Here is a 16,602-nt window from a genome sequence, read left to right as displayed (position 1 = left end):
GCACAAGTAAACTATCAATCCTGAAGAATTCTGCTTTAGAAACTGTAAGAAAGTCAACCATATTCTGTGCTTCTATTAATTGGCTCAATGTCTTGTTCCAAATCTAGAGAGTTTACACTACATTGGCAAAGGATTCTCGGTTCACATAAATAAAGCACGGTGTAAACTACACTGCAAAATTTTTGTAGTTGATTATATCTCTTCAGAATCTTTCGCTGATCATGAATTTGACATTCCCCAACTACTGCTGTAACTTTCTGACATTATTAGCACCACAAGTGATGACCAGCCCGTAAATTGCCGGACACCCTTACCCTTACCTGTCTTCTGATCATACTGCTCCCAAATATAGCCAGTCTTGTGATAGTTCTGAATGATATTTCTGCCACATCAAATACAAAATTTTACAATTACATACAACTGCAAATGTAGCAAGTGAGCATGTTGGCATTAGAAGATTGCTAGTACCTTAGAAGATTGCTTCTCAAGTCAAAATAGATAGTTCCGGCTCTCAATTTATAGGGCCCATCAGCTGTGAATTAATACAGCCATTAAACACAATTGTCACCCAAAAGCAATACCTTGTATAAACTTCATGTAAGCATATAGATATTCAAAATTTAAATCTGTATCTTAATCAAGTACCTTCAGAGTAGTGGTGGAGAGCAGAGAGGATCATGTAATTCATGTTTATCCAAACTGTCCCTCTCCAGTACGGTGGGTCATGCTCTGTATTGTGTTTCATGTATATGGAGCTGGAGCAAATCAAATAAGTTGCATAGTTAGAAATTTTGTTGTTTCGAACAAATTTAATAGTATCAGAGTGAGAAGTGCATGAATTTGACAGCAATAGGTCAAGAAGACCGGTCAACATATGTGAAAGGATTACCACCTTGATTTGGAAAGGGAGCGAATCCCATAATTGGTCCATAATAAGCTTCTATTTGAAAGAAGATCGAGCTGTTTCCCTAAAATCCATGACTCCTGCAACATAATTATTACTCTATCAGTAAGGAAAAAAATACTTCACAGAAATGCATTGATGAAGTAAATTATGAGAATAACTGTATCTTAAACCCATATTGGAGGTAATTAAGTGAGGTAATCCTATCTAGAATCTTCTTCCTTGGAGTACCTGTGTCAGGTACTTGACAGTTGACAACTTGACAGAAGGGTAAGAAACTCCCATTCAACCAAAATTATCATTTTAAACATGGTCAGATGTTATTACTTGTAACATGTACACTTTTCTCATAACTGATATATACCTCCAACCATAAAATGATATATCAAGGAAACCTGCGACTTACAGGAGGTATAAGTTTTCCCATCAACGGAAAGAGGCTGACATAGCCAAGATGAGGTACAAATTGAAGTTTTGGTTCCTCGAGAACTTCTCGGACCATCTCTTGTCTGGCATAATTTCCATTCATCTTCAATTGCGAACGTAAACGAACCTTAAAAAGGAAAATATACCACAGTTAGGAATATACCACAATTACAAGCTACCAAACAAGTAACTGAGAAAACATTTAAATTAGAAGTAACTGAGAAAATATTTAAATTAGAAGAAGCATACCTTTTCAGTGTGGTTGCCAAAATCAAAATATGCTCCGAAAGCCTCATCAAGATGCATCTGTATAAAATAGGTCTAGAAACTTCACAAAGTATATATAGAATAACAAAATTCTCCAAAAGCAAGCTGAAGCTACAAAATGTAATGCTAAATGCTCATGGCCCTCACACAAGAAATAAAAAATGGATGACAATCACTACATGCTACACTAAATAGAAAACTTCAGAATGTATTAAAATTTACAGACCTTGTTGAGAATTTCAAAATTTGATAGCTGATTTACAGTGAAGCCATACTCCTGCAGTGATCCATTCATGAGGCTTACTAATCTAACAAACAAATTCCAAAGCTTGAAAATATTTCACACCATTGTACCTTCCCCGATTCATTAGAAATTTCAGTAACTTTGACTATGGTCTGTAAGCAATCTGCTGCAAGAAGCATCCAGCATCTGAGATCCAAGTGGCGTTCATCTTCGTTGGGATGAGAAGCACGTGGATAGTCATCCAACCCGGATGACAATGTCTGAAAATTCCACAAAGTAATAATATTACAACATAATATATACAGACACATAGACAGCAAAAAAACTTGCAAGCAGGTTTCTCATCCAACCTAACCAACAATATAAAAACCATATGCAACAAAGCCTTAGTCCCAAACTGATATGTGGTCAATATAACATAAAATATAAAAACCTTATGCATGACCAAAAAGAAGCAGCATGTCCCTACAATGGAATACATAATACAGTCTGCCTAAACAGGGGGGAGGGGGGGGGGGGGGGGTGGGAGATTAAGCCTATTTTCAATATTACTCGAGCAAGTATAATAGTTTTTCAATGAGGATGGTCTACTGTATACCATAAACTTTATAAAAGTCACACATGTGCGCAGACACATTGTCATGCCTAAGACAGGAAGAGGATAACCATGGTCATCGGAAAGCCATCAGAAACATTTGTTATGCTCTGTGCAAACGACAAATAAGAAACAAAGGAAGAATTCACATGTAGAAATGGCAGTCACAAGTTAAGCTAAAATTCAACCACAGCTAGTAAAACAGGATTATCAAAAGGTCCGGTTAGCTAGGAACTGAATATACATGCGAAGCTCATGCAATAACAAGAAATTGATACTAATCCAAGATATTCCTTAAGGCTAATCCAAATATCAATTTTTCAATTGTTTTTTAATCGCAATGTTTGAAAGATATATACTTCCTCCGGTCTTAATACTTGCAACACTTCGGTGTCACAACACTTGCAACACACTCCAATTGGAATTTTTTTTTTTTTTTTTTTTTGAGAGAGAGAGAGAGAGTTGTACTGTTGCTCTAATTTAAAGCTCATGCCCACTTAATTTTTTTTAGTAACAATCTCTCAACCTTATTTTAAGTGTGGTAAATCATTTGTGACCCACTTTTTCTTAAATACCATAAAAATGTGTTTTGCAAGTATTAAATAACAGAGGAGGAAGTATAATTATGAATAAAAGAGAGGCGGATTTAGTAAAAGTGTAAGCAGTAACTACATGTCATACTTTTGGATTCAATTCACGATCAGTAATATTGTCTCTACCATGCCAAAAGTAGCTATTTGGGTCTTTTCCTGCAAATGAAGACAGCAATAGTGAGCACATATATTACAGCATGCTGAACCATAAAAATGCTTAAGTTAGATTGGATGAGAAGGTTTATAAAAAAACATAATACGTATTACACTACAAACAAAGAGCGTCTACAAGAAGGGAAAAAAAGGTAAGAAAGAATAAGAATATGTATGTCAGAAAAAGACTGTAGCATTAACTTTAAACTGATTCATCAAAGCTAAAATTTATTATAACACCTTAAAACATGTCCACCAGGGTAGAAGCTTATTTTTTAATACTTCCAACTAGTTTATGAGACTGAGCAATGCCCCAAATTATCTCAGTAATGACATGATTCAAATTCTTTTCTATATATCATTTTGAAAAGATAACTGTAATATGGCAATAGCTTAGTTGTTAACATTTTAGTTTTTTAACTTGAGGTTGTGGATTCAACTCTTGTACAATAGTACCACGTGGCATGTAAGCTTGTTTAGGAACACAATTTATTGAATAGTATAAATTTGGGAAATTCTCAAGTGATTTTCTATGGGGAGTCATATTCAAATGTTCCTAATTTCAACATATGATCAAGGCATATGTAAAAACGTATTCCTCTATAATATCATTCTTCAGCCCCCAATATCAACACTATGCAGACCCAATACTCACATAAAGGATCAAGTACATTCAAAAAACTATCAGCTACCAATTATGTAAGAGAGTTAAAATCTTAAGTATAACCCCAGTCGACCAGTAAAAATGAGTTAAAGAATATGACAGATAACATACAAGCATCAAGTAAATTCAAGAATTTCCTCTTGATACAAGAAAAAAAATATCTTCAATTGCTCCTAAAGTCCTAAGACAGTGAAATGCAAACCCATTACTAACGTTTTGTTAATTGGAATGGCAACATTTAGCAAATTTGAGTTAAGACTACTGGTAAGAACAATTTGATCATTGACATTCCAATCACTTTGTTAACTTTGACTTTCATAACCCACTAATTGTCGCAACATACATACATATGACCTATCTACACAAAAAAATGCAACAAATCACATACTCACATCAGTCACATGAATAAGCATAGTCATCTAAATTTCTTTTTATAAAAGAAGCGTCTAGGTACAAGTTCCCAGCCAGTAGGGAGAACCACTATTACAAAATTTGAAAAGAAATAACCCCCATCTCCTCCTTGGAAGTTGTGGGGGTAGGGGTGGGGGGGCGTATCTGATTGTGATGTATTGAACCACTTAAACCATGCATCAAGCCGAATATATGCATGCTCTAAAAAGGAAGAGATCTCACTACTTTCAGCTGCACTGAATTTACCCATCTTAATGCCAAAGACCAGATCTGATAGAAGCATAATACAGATTCAGAAAGCAGGAGGCATGAATAGGACACTTAAGTCAGATACTTTGATTAACTAACACAAGTGCAGCTTAACAGCATCCTATTTGTTTCTTACAAAACCATGGCTACAATCCGTGACATACTTTCAAAGTTCTTTGATCTTTTGATATCATATATAGTCTTTCATAGATTATCAAAGAGATTCATCAGCAAATGATTACCACATGAAAAAACCTCAGTCAACTCTAGCAAAACACAATTAGAGAACTTCAAAAACTTACTGTGTATGTTCTGATTCATCCTAAACTTAGATTTCTACAAAATAAATGTTTTGCATTTGAAAAAAGAACACAAGCAAGAGGAAAAATTTGGATGGCTGTAATGGATCAGGCCACCCACTCCAAGTCTCATATTCAAATATCCAATGCAATAAGACAGGAGAAAGGCAAGATGGAAAGTACACTTCATTTTACTTGAGAATCTGTTATGGGTTGCCTTGAGGAAGAAGAAGAGGGAGCCCCAAAGGATCTAGATTTTATAAAGCTAGTTACAGAGAGAGATTGGTGTAATGAGTAAGGGATGAGTAAGGGAACAAAGGAGGGTTTGAGGAGAAATCGAAAAGCATTCACAAAAGGGACTCTCTTTTTTGTTAGGAGTACTCCAGTCACTTGAAGATCTGCTTATCAGGATGGTGATTTTCTAGAAGCAATATTACAATCTACTATCGCTTAAAAAAAATGCCTTTTCTTCTTTTATTCTATTACAGAAACTGAAAGAAAATTTGGTGATGGAGCGTTAGCCAATGAGATTTAAGAATCACATGAAATCCCAAAATCTACTAGATTTATCGCTGGCAATGTTATAAGCCTCAAACAAACGCAAGCATTACACCTGCCAAGATTTAACCATTATTACAATTGTACTAACTTATACCGAAGCTTTTTAGTGAAGTACTGGTGAACTGTGGAGTTAGACTATTAATCTCTATAATATCTGTAGCCTAAAATTTAGCTTATTAGTCTTATTGTCACAGTAGCAACATATTCATAGCACAAAACACCTTACAATGTTCACAGGCACCATATTAGCAGTAATACAGTGTCAAAGCCTCAATCTAAATCGGATAGGGACAGCTACAAGAACCAATCATTTCAACTCAGCAAACAAAGTTGTGAAATTAACTGGCCACGACAAGAAAAAACCATTTTAGTTGTTAAAAATATAAGCTGATTTAACAGAAAAAAGTACCATGTAAAACCAGAAATAATGTAGGGGGATTGCCATTTGTTGGGTGCTGGAGAACAAATTCTTCGGGGACTTTGCTGCAGAAAAAGGCCAAGTTGAATAACAAATTTCAAACGAGAATGATAAAGACAGTAGCTAAACAAAATGTTTCAGTCACCTTAAAGCTTCAGCGCCCAAAATCATTTCACGAGGAATCCAACCATCAATATTCAATAGATCTAACCAGTGGCCAATGATGTCCAAGCAAATGCGGACATCCCAACGCCTATTATCATACACAGATCAATCAACAAATACAGTAGCACTGTCATATAATTCACAGCGAAAATCGGATAAAACTCTGAATTCAGCATGTGTCTTACCAAATCAGTAACTGATGAAAACCTTCATCCCACAAAAATCCCCGTGGGAAGACTCCGCGACTAGGAACAGCTGTGTAGAGCTCTGCTGGCCAGTACAACAGATAACCATCACCCTTTATCTGCAAGAACAAAGATGGTATGCATGACTACATTGGAAAACATTGGCATGACCCAAGAAAAGATGACTTACACTAATAGCAATTTTGCCAGTAAGCACTGTATGTAAGCATTCAGAAACCACAGAATCGAGACACAGAAGAATGGCTATAATGATAAGAACATTCAACGATTTGCAATACACAAAGTTTACAAGAACTAGCTAAGACATATTGAGAACCTCGAAATGTCATATAATAAACTTTAATCAAATAAGCATGGAAGGGAAACCATTATTGACTACTAAAGTTGAAAGTGGTGAATCATTTACAAGCTTTCATAAGATTCAAGCTTATTAACAATTTTAGCAACTATAAGAAAGTTAAAAGTTGATGGGTATGGTGTACGTTATGGAGGTGAATCTTATATACGTAGTATATCCTTGTGAAATAGATATGTTATGATTGTTTAATGATGAAGGCCTTTAATTGGTTCTCTTTTGACTTCTCTGAAGACATGGTTTCAACGGAATCTTTAATGTCAGGGATAAATTGACGAGGGGATCCCCCCCCCCCCCCTTCTCCACGTCTTTCAGATACAATCTTTCCAATAGACTTCAACTGGTAAAGGAAAAGGTTATTTGCATTTGAATCTCTCAAACCTCATAAGGATTCATGTATAAATTCTCATTAAACTACATGAAATATTGTTTGTTGCTGACAAGTGACAACTAGTCTTTTACTAAACCTGATCTCTGTGATGTAAATGTATGCTGTCATTATCACCTGTCACCGACATCATGAGCTTGCTCATAGCTAATATACAGGTTTGGTTACTTCACACATAAAGAATTAAACTTCCAATATCAAAGTGAATAATGCTCCGATTTGTCAATTTGTCTAGTTAGTGGTTAATTAATAGTTAATCTGATATACTGCATGCATCACTCTCACATTGTATGAGGTCTACCTCTCTCATCTGTCAAAAGAAATTAGGATTAGGAGAGTTGACAATTTATCTGCTGTGTCTTTATAGTGTATAACTGCATATAACCTAGTACTGAACATGCAGTTACCCATTTATCTCATTAATATTGTTTACCTCATCAACTGAGACTCCCAACACTGTGAGTATGTAAATTCCAGTTAAACTTATTTGGCAGGGAAGCGGAAATATCAGTTTATTTTAATCCTTTTTTACTCAAATAAATGAAATGGTAAATATAAGCAATATGCACAGCAATACAAAATTAAACCACAAAAACAATTCTCTACACACGCATGTGTTCTTTATTCTCACTAAGAACATGGAAACTTCAAAACATCCAAAGCATAACAGCAATAGTAAAGTACACGATCCAAGGTATTCTGACAAGCATTAAAGTACATCCTTACATGCATATATTCCTTATCTCTAACGAATTGAATATGAATGGAGTTGAAACTACATGATCATTGTCCCCAGTAGTGACACATGTAGTTCGCATCTCCTAACTTCAACTGCCTCTAAATAACACGATGTCTATACCAAGACATTCAGAACTAGAATTTTTGCCTAATCCTGAACATTTAAAGAGCAAACGTATCATAAGCAAAGGTACAGTGTTGACAGCTAACTTACATCAGTATTCTGAGGCACGGAAATTTTTGATTGCCCGTAAAAGTAACCAATGCCACCAATCAAATTTGCAATTGTGGCTTTACCAACAACAATAGCTTCTGAATCAACCTGAACAAATGGAAACAAACTTAAGAAATTTTTAATGTTATTAATGGAGAACAAAACATGGATTCAACTTGCCATTGCATATCGCCACTCTTTCTAGTTTATTTACATTACTTCAAAAATTAGCTTTTGAAACCATAGAGATTGGGAGACTTAATCCCTGAGCTTTCGTTCACCTTCTACACTTACTAATATGGTGTTTTTTTTTTTTTTTTTTTTTTTTTTTTTCCCCTGCATTTCAGATCAGACTTTTTTAAAAGATATTAGCCAAAAGGTGGCCAGACTTCAAGTTTCAATATGTATGACATTAGACTTGAATTCAAGAATATCATAGTTTTAACCAATGTTTTAGATTGGAATTCAAGAATAGCATAGTTTAACCAATGTTCTTAATACATAATAAGCTATGAGAATCCTAAGTAGCTAATCTTTTAAAATACAAAATGTGTATTTTCCAAATAGCCAACTCTATTTTAACGCTGATGACCATGCTTGGTATTTCTATTAGTCCCTTCATTTCTTCATTTTTTTTTTTTTTCGTGACACACTACTTCCATGCAGATTTTAAGAAGTATATCATAATAGTGGGGTTTGTGGGAAAATTTAACTAGTGAGATAGTGGTAGAGTGTTTAACAGTTTATGATGAAGTATAGGATGTGAAAGGAGAGGATTAATAAGGAATGTAAGATTGGAGACCATGAGGGATGAGAAATTAATTAAATTGTGTTAGTGTAGGGACCAAAGGAAGAGAGAGATATAATTAGAAATGACAGCAAGTTTTCAAATTTGGGAAATGTATCACAGTGTCACTTAAGAAAACACAGCCACTTTAGGGAAGTGTCACTTGAGAGAGAGAGAGAGAGAGAGAGAGAGAGAGAGAGAGAGAGAGAGAGAGAGAGAGAGAGAGAGAGAGGGTAACATGAAGAGCAGACTTATAGCTTTCATTTCTGCATCCCTAATTCTATCATCTGTTGTAAAACCAATATACTATTTTTTTACTGTATATTGTATCCAGAATTCTGTATCAGATCTGAACAAAATCTGAAGACAATATGAGTGAGCTTCCTCCTCAATTTCATGAACAACGATCAACATTAGATTCATCATTATCTGTCCAAAAGTATACAAGGCTCAATCAAGATCAAAGCTCAGTTTCCAGGTCTAATTTTCTAGAGAGAAACATGCATCTCTTATGAAACTATAAGCATAGCTGTATCTAGCAAGAGGAGTTATAATGTAAAACTCAAGCAATATTGCAGACAAGTATAATAGGATACTTTGAAAAAACTCCAACTTCAAAATAGTGAATAAGTAGAGCAGACACGACTTTGATGATACCTTCTCAGTCAAATTGAAGCATCTTTGAAATTTATCATCGTATTCATTCTTCTTCTTCACTAGTTTTTTGCTCAAGTTTTCTCCTGAAAATTCATATCTTTTATGCTCAGTACTTGCCCAGATTATATAAGCAACTTGGTAAGAGTAATATCATAAGTAGTATACACATCTCTCATAGCAGTAAATCCAACACTCGTCCAAATTTTTAAATCCCTCAAACATTTAACAAACACATATATTGACTGGAACTTTTGAAGTCATGAAAAATTATGAATGAATTATGTATATATATATATACATTTTATTAACACCACATTCTGCGAAAAAAAAAAGAAAAAGAAAGGCCCTAGATACCATTTTAATTTCATTGCTTTTGCAAATGTCACCATAAATCTTCTATAAATATACATCAGTATACATGACGGTGCAAATATACCTTATGGAAGGTATTGTTTTTTTTAAAAAAAAAAAAAAAAAAAAAAAATTCTCAACAAGATTCTTTTATTTCAAAAGTAGTGTATAATAAGCCTTCAGTCCCTTTATAGAAATTGGTTAGAATTCTTAGGAATTATTTTTCAACAACTTTACTGTTATTCTACAATTCCAATAAAATGCCATTAAAAAAGACTCAATACAAACCTTTAACCACTTTTCTCTATAATCCTTGCCATCAATAAAGAATTAATTGTGTTCATTGCACAACATTTTTCATACAAAGTCAAATATATCTTTCCAATTATTATCATATAAGAATGGCTACAGTCATTATATTGATCCTCCTTAGCTCAAAACTAAAAACAATACAGGACTTATTTGAGGAAAGATTATAACAAATAAGTGGTAAACTTAGACAAAAGTCAAAGCATGGCCTTATATATAAAACCTATAGGTAATATGAAGTGATCATGCTACCAGATAGAACCTTCCCTTTGATATAATAAAAAAGAATCCAACATGCATAATTTTTTCCATGATACTACATTGACAGATACCAAAACTCACAGATTCACATTTCAAAATATACTTTGAAAGAATATTGTGTGACCAGTAGGCGGTAGCATTCAACAGTTGGCATAAAAGAGAAGCAAGAAGATTATACATTTTAAAGAAAGTACCTGTAAGGCTACTAATGCGTTCATCTATCCATGAACTTTTAATGTCAGTTCCTGACACAAAAGCAAGGTCTGCTTTGAAAGGAACCGTTGCAGAAATCTGCAAAAATAAAATAAAGGAACCAGGCAATTTTTTTACTCCCTCCGTGTTTAAATAAATGAAACATTTTCCTTTTGCGGCTGTGTTTAAATAAATTAAATGTTTCCTTATTTGATAATTTCTCTCTATTTTTTTAATAATATTCTCTATACTTTTTAATAACATTCAACTAACTAATGGTCCCCACAAAACCCCTTACTCTCATCTTTCTCCTCAACTTATGCCCCACTACCTTTTATTTTAATAAAATCAACTAGCCTTCCTAAAACTCCGTGAAAGTCAAAACGTTTCATTTATTTAAACACGGAGGGAGTATGACAGAACAATCAATATCATAGTTCAGTAAATAATCAACATATACCTTCCCACAACATATTATATCAACACATTCCATAAAATTACCTGAAACACGAGAATATTAGGAGAATGAGCGGAATTGTCGGGAAGCTGCAGATAGCCAAACCTTCTGATCTACAAGATAAAGACAAAAGCAATGGTCATTTTTTCTTTTGACCTACAAGGGAAGAAATGAGGATGCTAAAGCAGTACCAACAAAGGCCCAAACAAAGTGATAATTTCATTGATAGTGGATCAGTGGTTGCTTAAGGTTCGCAATATGCTAAAATAGAGTTCAAAGACCTACATGCTACAAAACTGAAGGATTCCATCCATTGGCCACAGAAGCAGCAAATTAAGTTCTATACAAAGTAGCTCATAGCTAAAGGCAGCATCTAACTAAACACAAATCATGTAAAATATGAATTTCATAGCCAAACATTCACTTTATCACTGCGATTAAGTAAATTTCACCACATTAATAATTTAGAGCAATGAAAAGCCTATTACATACCTGATGTGCCAGAGTTACTAGGACAAGATCAGACAGGTTGTGTATGTGTGGTGTCTTGAAACCAGAATAATGAATTTCCGGATTGTCCTGACATTAAGGACAAAAGATGAGCACTACTTCAAAAACAGATTTTTGTAGAGAGAAAACATCATTTAGAAAGCAAACACATAAAGGATGAAAACATGTGAATGGCTAAGTAACCAGATAGTTTCCAAAAGCATCAATCAACAATTTCATGAAGCTGATAAGACCTTAATTGTCCAAATTTAAAGTACTTCAAACAAGCAGGATGTAAGGATCATGAAATAACAACACAAGAATGTTGCCATGGAAAATTAAGAGCTGCATGGTTTAAGCTTGAGACTTGAGAGATCTCCTAACAACTGCCAAATATAGTAAAGGCTGGAAAATCCATTTAAAACCAACACATAAAGAAGAATTTCAGGTATGAAAAAGGTCCATATCCTGCTTTTTCAGCATAACTGTATCAGAAGACTAGCCATGTGAAGCATGGCATAGTTATAGTAATACAGATTGGAAACTGTCATGCATGCATAGAATAAAGTCACAACAGAGTAAACCAAAAAGGAAAAAAAACAATAAAAAAAAATAGCATCTCCAAACATAGTCTAAACCATATGATAACATACAGCTGATTCTAGATGCAACTGCCAGCCTCCAATGTCACTTCGTGATCCTGATGCCAGTAATGAGCTTTCACGAACATCCAAAACATCTCTACTCATGCTGATGGCTTGTCCTCCTTCATCAGCCATATAGAAGAAAAAATGACCAGTTCCCCAACTGTCCACATCTGAGCCTGACCTGTGACCCAAATATAAATGTGAAAAATACAAATCATGGATTAGATGCAAAGAAATAAAATTCTGTAGAATAGGTGACCCGTATTAAAAAGTCATGTACAGAACTTGCTCACAAGAGGAACTGGGAAAGAATTATATGATTCAAAAACTACACTTGCAAAGAAAGAAAATACTGAAACTGTAAAGACCCTAAAGAAACATACTAAGAATAAAAAATAAGTTTGTTAAGTATCATGGGATTAGAACAATAGCAATAGGACAAGAACTCAGGAAGTATAGACAGGGGAATATTTCCTATCCAAGTTAGGATGAAAGAAATCAGTATCTTTCAGACTTTCCCAGACATTTCCTCAACTCAAATGCAACATCGTGCATTATCATTATTTCTCTCACCTCTCAACCAATACATAAGCTGCCAAAAAAATATCATAAGATTAAGATTTGCAGAGAAACACATTTGCCGAATTTTCTATTCTAGATTTTTTTTTTTTTTTAATTTTAACATCAACTACACATCAAAGTCTGAACCAAAATAATGGCATCAAATTCATACAAAGATTTATACATATTGGCATCATGTTGAGTAGATAAAATTTTATCCGGGTTAAATCAATTAGCTACTTCAACTCAAATTTGCAAGTCAATCCAACAAACTTCAATAGCAAAGCTAAATTAGCATACTTCTTAATCAAGCAGCCATAAGCAGATGAGAACATTTACTTCTTGCTCTGTAAATCGATTCGAACAGCCCAATCCCCTCCATAACCACTGCCTTTTTCTCTCGATTTTAAGAAACTGGTCTCCAAGGTCAGCCCCTGATCAACTATCAGCTGCCTTCCATAATCTCGTCCATTGTGATGAGTCCAACCATAAGTGTTAAGGTTATCGGAATCTTGGCAGACATGCCGCATGACATACTGTCCATCCTTGACACCAATCCACATCAATCCCGCAATCAGAGACTGCGGAGTCCTGCCATTTACAACCAGTTATTATCACTCACAATTTCACATGCAAAATTTAAACTTCAACATTCAAGTAAAACTTCAATTATACGTCAAATTAGCAATCCAACAGAAAGGAAAAGTAGTCCTCCATCTAGGTAACTTACTTGTTTCAAAAAAGATCAATCATAGTGCAAAGTGAGTAGGATATCTTAATACACAAAGCCAGAGAGTAGGGTTATAACTAAACAGTTTTTTTAAAAAAAATAAAAAATAATTGCCCAATCACCTTAAAAATTTATCATTTTTTTCAGCAATTTAAACCATTAAACTTTGCATAAATAGTGGTAACTCATTTTTTATTCGACTAACCTGAGGTATAGTAGAATAAACACCAAAAAAAACAAAAATAAGCATAAAACAGGGAATGAGCAATCTGAATTTAGTATCTAATAAACCAAAGTTTGTCCTAGCTAGTAACTACTAAGCCTACAATCCCGAGACTACATTGATAAGTTGATGAAAACTTATTCAACCAAACAATTTATTCCTTCAAAGCTCTAATCAATTTATCCATCATCATTATGACTATCAACAATCATATGAACAATAATTCATCATCTTAATAAATACTACTCGTATAGTCATAATCCGCAAGTATTCATTGCTATTCAAATTATAAGGCATTTCTACAAATTCAAATGTTCGACAAAATTAAACTTAAATTGTGTCGATAATGTAAAATCACACACTATTCCATTAACATGAATATACATTAGTCCGTACAAGATATTGACACACTTTTGTTAGTATCGTATCAATATTCAACATGATAAGATTATTAGAGTATAAGGCTAACAAATCATACTAACGAAACGAAAAGTATAAATCATACTAACTAACCTTGCTCGAATGCCAAGATAAACATGAGGCCGGTAAGTTCCCCAATACAAACTTTCCTTGTGCTCGCCTTGAAACTACAATCAACAAAGCAAATTCATATCCTCAAATTCAATCAATAATTGACATAAACTTAGAAAAATAAAACGCATAATTTCATACTAGCATTCGATACATTACACATTAATTAACGAATGCACGACAAAATCACACGTTGAATGGTGTAATTAATGTTTAATTTAACTAAAAAAAATTCATTGTATATCATCTTCAATTACAATGAAACTAACCTGAGGAAGATCCATGAGTTTAGGAGCAGGAAATGGAGTGATAACCCTAGGTTTCCGACTTCCATAATCAGTAGAATTCACGACATAAGAGTAAACAAAATACGACGAAAATGCGAAGACGAAAATTGCGAAGAATCCGAGCAACAATTGGAATTTGGAAAAGCTGCGATGCTTGATTTTATCTCTCCTAAGCTTTGATTTCTTATCGGTGTTGATCGGATGATGATCTTCATTAACATTGATTGAAGGTTTAGGTCGATTTCGAGCATTTTTTCTACTATTTCCTGTCATTTTAAGCCCTAAAAATTTTTGGTGGATAAATTTGAAATTCTGAGAATTAGGAGATGATCGACTCCATTAATGGAGGACGAAGGTTGAAGGTGAGAGAGAGTTGACTTGAAGTTTAGAGTTGAGAGTAATTTTGTCGATCATAGGAATTTTGTCGATCATAGGAATTGGAGAGGCTCTACTTTATGTTTTTTCTGGAGTGAGAGGATCACGAATTATTTTGGACACTCCAAAAAAAGTTGCTGTACTTGACAACTAGAGAGTGTTTTCTTCTAGCTTATTCCATACTCCGTATTTTTTATTGGATCATGCTAATGAACGTCCCCGGGGTCAGGACATACACTCTAAAAAAAGTTATTTGACACTCTATAGAGTGTTTTCTTCTAACTTATTCCATATTTTTTATTGGATCATGCTAATGAATGTCCTGAGACGTTGGATAACCATTTAAAAAATTGCCAAAAGTGGTATAAATTTGGGAAAGCATGACAAAATCACACGTTAAGTGGTGTAATTAAGGTGTGTTTCTATTCACCTGATTTTCACTAATCTGAACTTATCTTAACTAATCTAAATTTATTACACCTAACTTATTTTAGCTGTAATTGTATTTGGGTAACCCGTATTAGAACTTATTAAACCTGAACTGAACTTATTTGAACTTAACAGAACTTATTACACCTGAAATAAGTAAAAACAAGGTGAACAGAACATACCCTTAATGTTCATTTTAATTTAATCTTTCTACTTTTAGCTAGCTTATCCAACACTTTCGAAACGTTTGTTAGCTTTTGCCTTTTTATTTTAGGAAAGTGTAGAATTGACTAATTAAGTTTTATTTGATTTGAAATAATTATCCAAATGAAAATGTAATCCATGTTTGATTATTATCTCATTGATTTTGCATTGAATAAGTCTTGTGTACGACGGGTGTACATTAATTTTATTGTAAAACGGTCGATTTGAGCGTAATCTTAACTATTTTTATGGCAACCTTAACCACGTAAAGGGTAACTTTTAATTTGTCGATCGTTGATTTGAATTTTATTTTAATATGTAATTTCTTATAGATAAGTGATTACATACTATAAAGACTAATATGATTAATCTAATACTATATTATAAGTTTTTTATAAGATAAAATTTATTAATAAAAAAATAATAACTTTTGCATTATAAAGGATAACTTTAAGTATTTTTTATATAACTTTAACCCATTTTACAGTAAATTAAACGTACACTTGTTGTAAATGAGACTTTATCTTGTGCATCGTGCCATATCTTATTTTAAAATTTTTTTTTTTTTTTTTTTTTTTTTTTTTTTTTTTGTGCAACAATAAGGAAAATTTTATGTACGAGTTGATTGAGTTCTAAAAGTTTCCTAAAATTTTAACGAAGTTTGAAGACTTAAAAGATTAGAAAACAAAATACAGAGTAAACTATTATACTTCGATTTTTTTTTTTAAAAAAATATAAATCTTATCAATATATAGCACCTTAGTTTGATTAGGATTAGGATACTAAATCCTAATAACCCTACGATGATTTGAACTACTATTGTATTATATATATTAACTCCTTCATTACAAAATTAGATGTATTTCATCACATATATATTGATCAAAGAACTTCAAACTTTCATTTACCTTTTGTTAGAGTTTGAGAAATATGGCGCAAAAGTATAATCTTATAATGTTTTTAATGGCTTGTCAGAAGAAATTAAGCCTCGGTGATTATGAGGTTCGTACTCTATACTTAACACTACTCATCAAAATCTTTTGTTTCTTCCTTTTATTTTTCTTGAATTTTAATGTGGATTTTTTTAGGTAAATAATTTCACCTTCAATTAGAACCATTAATTTAATGTTTAATCATGCGCGATTTTTTTAAGACATGTATTTAATTTGAACAAGAATTGTTCGTGTTTATCTAGACATGGTAGAAGCTAGACTTGCATATTATAATATGCATGTAATATGATGAGTCTATTTGAACAAGGG

The 16,602-nt window shown here is 33.3% G+C and overlaps 1 protein-coding gene across 3 annotated transcripts; it reads right to left on the bottom strand.

Annotated features, from left to right (window-relative positions):
• Window positions 1-43: 43 nt before the first annotated feature.
• LOC145601074 (mannosyl-oligosaccharide glucosidase GCS1-like) lies at window positions 44-14,828 on the bottom strand. Of its 3 annotated transcripts, none has more exons than XM_081656998.1 (22): window positions 14,315-14,828; window positions 14,028-14,101; window positions 12,901-13,152; window positions 12,007-12,181; window positions 11,357-11,443; window positions 10,909-10,977; window positions 10,410-10,506; window positions 9,295-9,377; window positions 7,851-7,958; window positions 6,135-6,253; window positions 5,930-6,037; window positions 5,776-5,849; window positions 4,405-4,527; window positions 3,118-3,188; window positions 1,952-2,101; window positions 1,824-1,874; window positions 1,580-1,636; window positions 1,311-1,457; window positions 893-984; window positions 646-755; window positions 469-532; window positions 44-382 (listed from the first exon to the last, which is right to left on the bottom strand). In XM_081656998.1, the coding sequence occupies exons 1-22, from the start codon at window positions 14,603-14,605 to the stop codon at window positions 220-222; spliced, it is 2,565 nt and encodes an 854-aa protein (XP_081513124.1). In that variant the 5' UTR covers window positions 14,606-14,828; the 3' UTR covers window positions 44-219. The 3 variants fall into 3 exon arrangements, with proteins under 3 accessions (XP_081513124.1, XP_081513126.1, XP_081513125.1); XM_081657000.1 differs by having other exon boundaries at window positions 12,901-13,142; window positions 14,315-14,377; XM_081656999.1 differs by lacking the exon at window positions 4,405-4,527 and having other exon boundaries at window positions 3,118-3,185.
• Between the last annotated feature and the right edge of the window lie 1,774 nt (window positions 14,829-16,602).

Source organism: Chenopodium album, chromosome 21 (assembly GCF_948465745.1).
Source record: "Chenopodium album chromosome 21, dcCheAlbu1.1, whole genome shotgun sequence".
In the NCBI taxonomy this organism is placed as follows: domain Eukaryota; kingdom Viridiplantae; phylum Streptophyta; class Magnoliopsida; order Caryophyllales; family Amaranthaceae; genus Chenopodium; species Chenopodium album.
Note: the sequence above shows the minus strand (reverse complement) of the source record. Positions and strands in the feature narration are given on the sequence as shown.

What these genes read in the sequence shown, in the direction of transcription:
- LOC145601074 (XM_081656998.1), bottom strand. Translation starts at nt 14,605, where the DNA reads ATGACAGGAAATAGTAGAAAAAATGCTCGAAATCGACCTAAACCTTCA. An exon ending in AACTCATGGATCTTCCTCAG is followed by an intron (nt 14,102 to 14,314) that starts GTTAGTTTCATT and finishes TGTTGATTGTAG; the next exon opens with TTTCAAGGCGAGCACAAGGA. An exon ending in TTGGCAACCACACTGAAAAG is followed by an intron (nt 1,458 to 1,579) that starts GTATGCTTCTTC and finishes TTCCTTTTTAAG; the next exon opens with GTTCGTTTACGTTCGCAATT.